This window comes from Oryzias melastigma, linkage group LG9 (genome assembly GCF_002922805.2).
Source record: "Oryzias melastigma strain HK-1 linkage group LG9, ASM292280v2, whole genome shotgun sequence".
Lineage (NCBI taxonomy): Eukaryota > Metazoa > Chordata > Actinopteri > Beloniformes > Adrianichthyidae > Oryzias > Oryzias melastigma.
This window is the reverse complement of record NC_050520.1, coordinates 22,130,203-22,137,987: the sequence shown is the minus strand read 5'-3', so window position 1 is coordinate 22,137,987 and position 7,785 is coordinate 22,130,203. Positions and strand designations below refer to the sequence as shown.

The 7,785-nt window shown below is 40.4% G+C and overlaps 1 protein-coding gene across 1 annotated transcript; it reads right to left on the bottom strand.

Moving 5' to 3' along the window:
• arrdc3a (arrestin domain containing 3a) lies at positions 1–6,584 on the bottom strand. Its single transcript, XM_024275359.2, has 8 exons — positions 6,091–6,584; positions 4,464–4,545; positions 4,222–4,369; positions 4,041–4,143; positions 3,665–3,921; positions 3,119–3,269; positions 2,882–3,024; positions 1–2,799 (listed from the first exon to the last, which is right to left on the bottom strand). Exons 1-8 carry the CDS (start codon positions 6,368–6,370, stop codon positions 2,731–2,733), a joined length of 1,233 nt encoding a protein of 410 aa, XP_024131127.1. The 5' UTR covers positions 6,371–6,584; the 3' UTR covers positions 1–2,730.
• Positions 6,585–7,785: the final 1,201 nt, after the last annotated feature.

The following is a 7,785-nucleotide window of genomic DNA, read 5'->3' as shown; positions in this document are numbered from 1 at the left end:
TTTTTTTTATTTTAGAACAAAATGTTTATTTAAATCAACAAGGAAGAACTAGACACGGGTTAAATCATTCAAAACATAGCATATTCATAGAATATCTATACATTTGTATGATTAACAGACATTACATTAGGAAAAAAACAAAGCAGAATATGAGGAAAAAAATCTGTGAGCAATATTGCACTTTGTTTCTAAAATGTTTCAGATCCCATCATCAACTGAACATTTTAGCTCCTGCCTTTCTTATCATTAGGTCAGGATTTTAGCTTAGTTATGACAATGGACTACTCTGAGACCCGAGCAAATAGACTACTGAAATGAATGAACAGGAAAAAAAAAAAGCTTATTCTTCACCACACCACTTGATTCAACTTCCCTAACAAACAAATCTAGAAAACTGCAAACACCTTTTGACACAAGTTAACCAGCGAGGAATTGTTTGGTCTGCTAGGCCACACAAACCTAATTGTTTCTAAGTAGGAGGCGCCGATCAACAGCAGCCAGCCTGGGTTTGAAGCAGGTGAGGAAAGTCAGGGAGACTAACTTAAGAGTAAGAATGCCCAAAATTGGAGAAAAAAAATAACAAGTTAGAAGCTGACCCTCACCGACAAATAAATCAAGAACACACAATCCTTTCCAAGATGTTTTTGTTAAAAAAAAATGCTTTTAGGACTTTTCTCTTCCCTTTTTGTCCTTTAGAAATCACATGGAAAGGTCAAAAAACGTACAGCTGAGAACAAACATAAACCAAAACATGAAAGAGCATCGACACTGAAGAATGAAGCTTCATAATCAGGTCATTTCTGCGTCAAGGCCACAAATATAAGATCACTTTATCAAATCTGTCCATTACCATCAGATGCCATTTCGTTGCCAGCAGGATCTTGATAAGAGCGTGCATACACAAACTTCTTTTTTTATTCTACATTTTAAATGTAAACTTGACTTACTAACATTAAAAAGACTGAATAATGCATTAAAGTCCCACACAAGACTGCTTTACTGGGAAAACCCTGTTAGTTTGTACCTCCAGACCTTCACCTAAATGCTGGGTTGTTTTTTTTTATTATTATTTTCTTATCAAAAAAGTGCTTCTTTACATGACAAACCTCTGTTCAGGTGGATTTTATTTGTTGAGCGAGTTAGAAAACCAATGTATTACTCATATCAACCTATTCTACACTTATTTCTGATCAGCCTGAACGGAGGTTTGGGATGCTCCCAGCTTTTTCTATAAGGCTGGGTTTGCTTCTTTAATGCAAAAGCAGTGTTATTCTTCATAACGCGTTCATTTTCTTTTCTTTTTTTTATTTTAAACCCAGCATTGTGGCGTCACTGGTCTGGTAACATCGGTCTGTTGGCTGGATGCAGTAAGCAGAAGCAGCAGGACAAAAAGGGAATGTGATTCATCTCAGAAAGCTGCCTTGCTCGTCTGCAGGTCTGTTCTTTCATTTGGTAGTTGAACAAAAAAAGGAGGAAATTATTTTACAGTGCAACTTTAAGAAAAAAAAAAAAAAAAAAAACTCTTTCTCCTTCCAATTGCTTGGCAAGTGAGACAACAACCTGAGACAAGTGTTATTTCGGGCAGTAATGCAAACCTTTTGCTCTGAGATGAGGAGAGGAGAGATTGCAGCGATTTTTGTCTCACACTCCGAACAGTTCCTGTGACGCGTCGTTTTAAAAGATACTGCAGCCTCTCCAATCCGGACGCAGAGCAAATCTCATCTGAACACAGGCTGAAGCTAGTCTACGACTGGAGTCAAACAGAAACAGAGCTGCTATCAAACACAACAGGAAGAAGGCTACACAGATCCAAGCTTTAGGAGGCGACACACCGAAAGAGCTTCAATATGAATAGTGTCCTGCGTTAGAAATTAAGTTAGTCGTCGGTTTCTACGTTATAATGCAAACGGGAAAAGGGACAAACACGAGGAAACAAAACAAAAAAGCTCAGTGCATTCTTCTTGAACTGTCTAGTCCTTTGTTTAAGAGTCATATTGGGTTCTCCAGCATGGCTTGAAGTTCCGCCCATGACAGTCTCAAAGGTTAAAGCCTGCAGTCTAGTATTAGGTTGCTGCTTTACAAATCCAGACCAAACTTTAACTATGAGTGATTTCAAGAAAAACCTTGTCAAACAGAGCCACGCAACTCAAGTAAATATAATGTGCAAAACAAAATCCCAAATAAAGCAGAACAAGTTTTTTTTTTTTGCTCTGTCGGTGACTTTTTTATCTGACAGCATTTCAGACTGTATGGTGGTTAAAACATTGTTTCTTCTCTTTTCTTCATCCTGGTTTAAAGGTAATTCTGCTGAAGTCTGGACAGTCCTACCCTTCGTGTCAGAGGCCACGTCCTTGTGTGCCACAGGTTCAGAAGAGCGTGGTCATTCGCCTTCGTGAACATGTCCAGGCTCTCGCCGAGAAGTGTGGGATTTTAAGCATACAGGCCGAGCGTATGGATCTGTAGGCATCCCGGGGCCTCGGCTGACTGACACAGAAAGGAGGCGATAACCCCAACTGGAGACTTCCTGTTCCGCTCATTGCGGGAAGCAGGAGCACATTTGTTCAATCCAACACACCCGCGAGCAAGTCTTTGTTGGTTGAGTAATACGTTTCTCTCTTGGTGTCGACAGCACTGTGTGAACGTTTTCTGAGAAAAACATTTGAGCCAAGTAGGCAGGTTCTGTTTCGGTTTCACCCCCGCATGAGTCGAGGGGAATTTCGGGAATTCTCCTCAGCGGGATGGACAGGCGTCAAGCCTGCGCTCCTCTGTACGACTGGCGTGATCTGGGTTGGGATCAATCTAGAATGAAAGGGAGAGGGTGGGTTATTTATAAATCTACAAATAAATAAGATATTAAGAACTTTGTTGTCTTGGTGCTTACTTCAGAATACAGAGGAGGAGGCTGGAAGCGAAACTCGTGAATATAAGCAAACAGAGGCCCGTTAAGCTCCTCTCGAACCGCTGGAACATCAAGACAGCTCTGCCTTTGCTCTTCGGTCACAATTTCCAAATAGCTTGGAGGGGCTGCAGGCAAAAACATAAATGATCAGCATTCTTTAAAATCATCCCAGTTGTTTACTCAAAGATGTGTAATCCACTTAAATTGATGCCAAAGTACCTTCAGGTCTCTCTGGCAAACCCAGCCAGCTCATGCTGCACTGGCTGCTAACACTGGAGGTGCGGGAGCCAAACGGATGGAGAGGGATGGTTCCGATGACGAGGGGCAGGTTTAGAGATAGATTTATTGCCCCGGGGATGTCCACGTACACCTGAGGAAAAAAACAACAAAGACATTTAAAATTGGAGATCTGCATCAAACTCAATCTACTATACACAAGGGCACATAGGGTTAGGCAATAGTTCTCCAGGATGTGGGTCAATGTTTTTGGGTCAGCTGTTTATGCAACGCCCTGCACTTGACGGGTGTCTGTCGGTAGGGCACAGAGGTTATAAGCACCCTCATATCAGGTGTTGACACCAGTGTTCAGGGCTAATGCTCTTAACGGCATGTGGGGATAACCCTGATGCAATCCAACATTTGCCAATCTATCCTTTCGCAGGGAAAGAGCTTCGCTAACAAGAAAATATTGACTCTGCGCGGATACAGGATTGAAAGTATTTAAAACTTTCCCCAAGAGTGCCAAAATAAAGGGTAAGTTCTCACCATGAGAGAGTATTCCACTCGAATAATGCTGCAGTCCAAGATGGAGGGTGAGACAGGCGGGATCTTCAGCATCTTTCCGCTCCAGGTCTCCGTTTTTCCGGACGACAGAGACTCGCCTCGCAGGTTGGCCACCAGCTGTTTGACCTCCTTCATTTTCCCTTTGGCATAGAAGGTCTGCGTCTGGTAGATGGCTGCCTTTGGGACCACCATGCGGGATGAGCAGTTCTCAATCTCAGCAAAGATCTGGATAGACTCTCCTAGGGAACCAGAAGATAGGAGGAGAGTCAATTGATGTTTGTAGTAAAATCATATAGAGCTATAGATGATAAGAACTAGAAAAATGATAAAAAATGATTGATCATTGATGACTTCTTACCTGGTGTGTATCCCTTCCTTTCGATTTTGGCACTTAGGGAAATAGGACCTGAGGTGCAGAACCAACAGCAAAGCGTCTTGTCTTTTGTGCCCGCCTGTGGTGACTGAAACAGAGTTTTCTTGTTAATATTAAATATTTTGGATATAAAACACGTTTACCGGTTAACCATTAAAAAATGTACCAGCAAAATTGGAGTGTTGATGTCGATGTGCTCAAAGACTGTAAATTCTTTCTTTGTCTTCATGGGCAGGAGCCATGGCCGGTGAAGTTCTGCCTTTACCCAGTATCGAACACTGCCATGCTTCCCTTCAAAAGAGGTAGCCAGAGGTCTGCAGATACGAGAAAAAAAAAACATATTTTTTTTTTAGACAAATGGGCACCAAACGTAAAACCAATGAAATTCTAGGGTTGAAAACCACATACGTCTGTGGAAGCTCGAAGCTGAACGCGAACTCGTGTCTTCCTGAATGAATAGTGGTGAGTCCTTCCTCAGAGTTGTCATCGTCTGAAAAACAACGACAGTTTTCCAAACACATGTATACCATACCTGGATAAAATGCTGTACGTAGGCATCTGAAAAAATCATACCAAAAAACACAGGGTGGGGGAGACAAAAAGAGAATAAACGGATTTTACTGTCATATCTGTCTGTGAGGAATTGATGTATTGAGAGACAAATCAGCAGAGCAATTATGTGATGGAGAATAAAGGTTGTTTTGGAGGCGCCAAGGCCAAAGAAGAAAAATGTGTTTGCATAGCAACAAAGATTGATGTAATGAGGGGAGATTTATCTACACGATAATAAACCGAAAGTAGTAGAAATGTGAACCTAAAAGTGTATTACATGCCACTTTTTTATGTTATTGTGCGGACTAAAGCAAGGTCTTTGTTTGTTCTCGAAATGATAAAAAATATATTTTATAATATTCCTTTTTTTCTAATACAAAATGAAGAGAATCTGCCTTTTCAGCAGTCCGGGTGTAGTGCTTCTGCCAGCTCAGAGCTCCCTCCCTCCCCCAGCAGCAGTAGCAGTGTGGTAAACAAGTAGGGAGCTGTCAGTCAAAGGCAGACTCTAGCAGGAGGAGACCGGACTAAACCGGTGTGAGCAGCCCCCACAGCTGCGCAGCCTCATTACGCATTCACTGTGCGACGCTGCAGTCACTACTACAGCCAGAAAAAACAACTAAAACGCTTTTATTTTCCATTATCTTTTGGATTAGAAGGCAAAAACATATATACATTTATATATGCATCTTTATGAATGTTGCTCATATTTTAATTCCATTGTTTTGCATTTTAAATAGCTATAAATGTGTTTTCCGACAATAAAACACATTTTTTAGCCCTTTCTTTAAAAACATTTCGACCATATTTTGACATACGAACCACAACTTTACAAACTTCCCATTTCATGCTTCAAACAATCATTTTTTTCCTTCTTCTAACATTTTTTTCAACAACCAACAAAGTTGCAGTAGCTGCTTTCACTCTGCAAGACAATTATGTCACTAGCCACACAAGAACCCCTCCACCAATCACCGCCGAGCAGCCTGAGCTAGGCCCCGCCCCTTCCTGGTCCAGTTTTCTAAACAGGATTGAACCGCTTTGAACAATAGGTGGAAACTTAAGACAAGCTTCAAAGAAATAGCCTTTTTAAAGTCATTATGCGATGTAAAATGTCCCACAATCCTCAACACCCAACTGAACAAGTTTATGCAAAACTGCGTCACGTTTTAAAACGATTTTTACAAGGATTTCGCACTACAAATACGACTGGGATGCTTCAGCAGCTGTCATTCATTCAGGCACCTTACCCTCAAACAATGATGGAGCTATGTGTAGACAGAGTCGAAAAACAAAACTAAAGAAAAAAAGTATTCTCTTTCAATTGTCAAGCAATAATGTGAAAGTTGTTCAACTTTTACTCATGTTAAGGGTTTTGTCATCATCCCCTGAGACTGCATCTCTTGGTGTTTCTGATTTCAAGTCACAAACACCCCATCGTTTTTCTGCTTTTCGAAAAATAAATCAAAAATAGTCAAAGTCTTACCTCTCTCATGCCCAATTAAAATTTCCTTGTGATTCAGGTATTCCAATTCTTCTGTGTAGTTCTGCGTATAGGCAGTGTTGGATCCAGCGTTCCTTGACTCCGTCCAACGAACTTTTGCGAATCCTTTTGCGTGGATTTTGAGAGATTTCACTCGGATTTCTCCCGTGACTTCGATGATCACCCTCCCTGAGACGCAGTCCCCGCTGGAGAAGACGGGGACGTTGCTGTCATTAAGACAGTCATAGCTTATTGTGAAGCTCTTTACCTTTCCTAGCACCATGGCGGAAACAAGAGACCTTCAGATAATTTAAAAAAAAAGTCTAAGAAAATCTCATTGATAAAAAGACTTTAGACACTGATCTATATCTAATGCCTGCAAAAAAGCAGCAGGCACGATCAGTGACTTGTTTGTGAGCAGTTCATTGAGTCTGGGTAACAGCAATGGATGCTGTTATCTGCTCTCTAGCTGGTTTCCAGCCTCAGACGAGTGGACCCCGCAGCTCAGCTCTCTTTAAACCAGAGCTGGAGTGAAAAACAACCTTCTGCGCATGCGCCAGCCTCCACTGCCCCCTCCTTCCGCCTTCTGGAAAAAGGCTCGCAGATTACAAGTGTGCTGAAACAGCTGAGAGACTGCACAAAGACATTTTTGCTGCATTTTTCCTTCACCGGTTAAATCTTGACAGAAAACATGATTAAATCCCCACACATGTTCATCTTGTAAACAGACTTATTCCCCATCTCTGCCAAACACAAGGGAAAACAAATGAACCATTTATAACGCAGATTTAAGCAGTTTAGCTCTGTTGCATGCATATTATTCAGAGTTTTTACATGTTTGGATGATTAGGACAATTTAACCCCACAATGCAATCGTGCACTTAGTACCTGCAGCAAAAATGCATGTTTTTAGGGTGTATTTTGTACACACTGATGAAAGAGATTATATGCGAAATAACGCATAGAATAAATAAGAAGATTGTTTTTTGGCATCAAAAATATTCTTTGCCCAAATGTTTTTTCTGCGTCCTTATGGTCGAGCGCACTGTTTACAGAAAAACAAGTCTGCTGGCTCAATTCGCCACCTTGTGGACATTATTATATCTGCTTTGTGGTGCAGAATCACCTGTTGATCAACTTGTTTTTAACAGCAATGCAAACCAAGCTCGTGCAATTTTTCATTGAACATTTGCGACATAAGTAACAAAAATGCTGCAATTTAAATGAAACTATCATGCATATATTTGGTCCATTAAAAATAGTTTGTTTTATTATTATTATTATTATTATTATTATTATTATTATTATTATTTAACTTAAATTTCTTAACTTATTCAGGAATATTTTTGCATTAATATCAAAGTGTCGTAAAGCAGATTTAATCATGCATCGCTTATTTTTCCCCCAAGATTTACACATTTCATTAAATATTAAAAAGCAGAATTGTAATACAGGGTGTGTCCATAACTGAAAGCAGTTTTTGTCACTTAAAAGCTAACAGCATATTTTGTTGAAGAAAAGCATTGAAGTTTGGGTGCATAGTTCTTGCAACTGCAGTCAATGACCAAGAACTGCTTTTACCTGTATTTTTCTGACTCATGGTTACATGACGCCCTCTAGGGGATTTATTTTGTAATGACATTCATAGCAGGCTCAGAAGTTCTTTGTTTTGGTTGTTTCTTTGTTCTGTTTTATTAC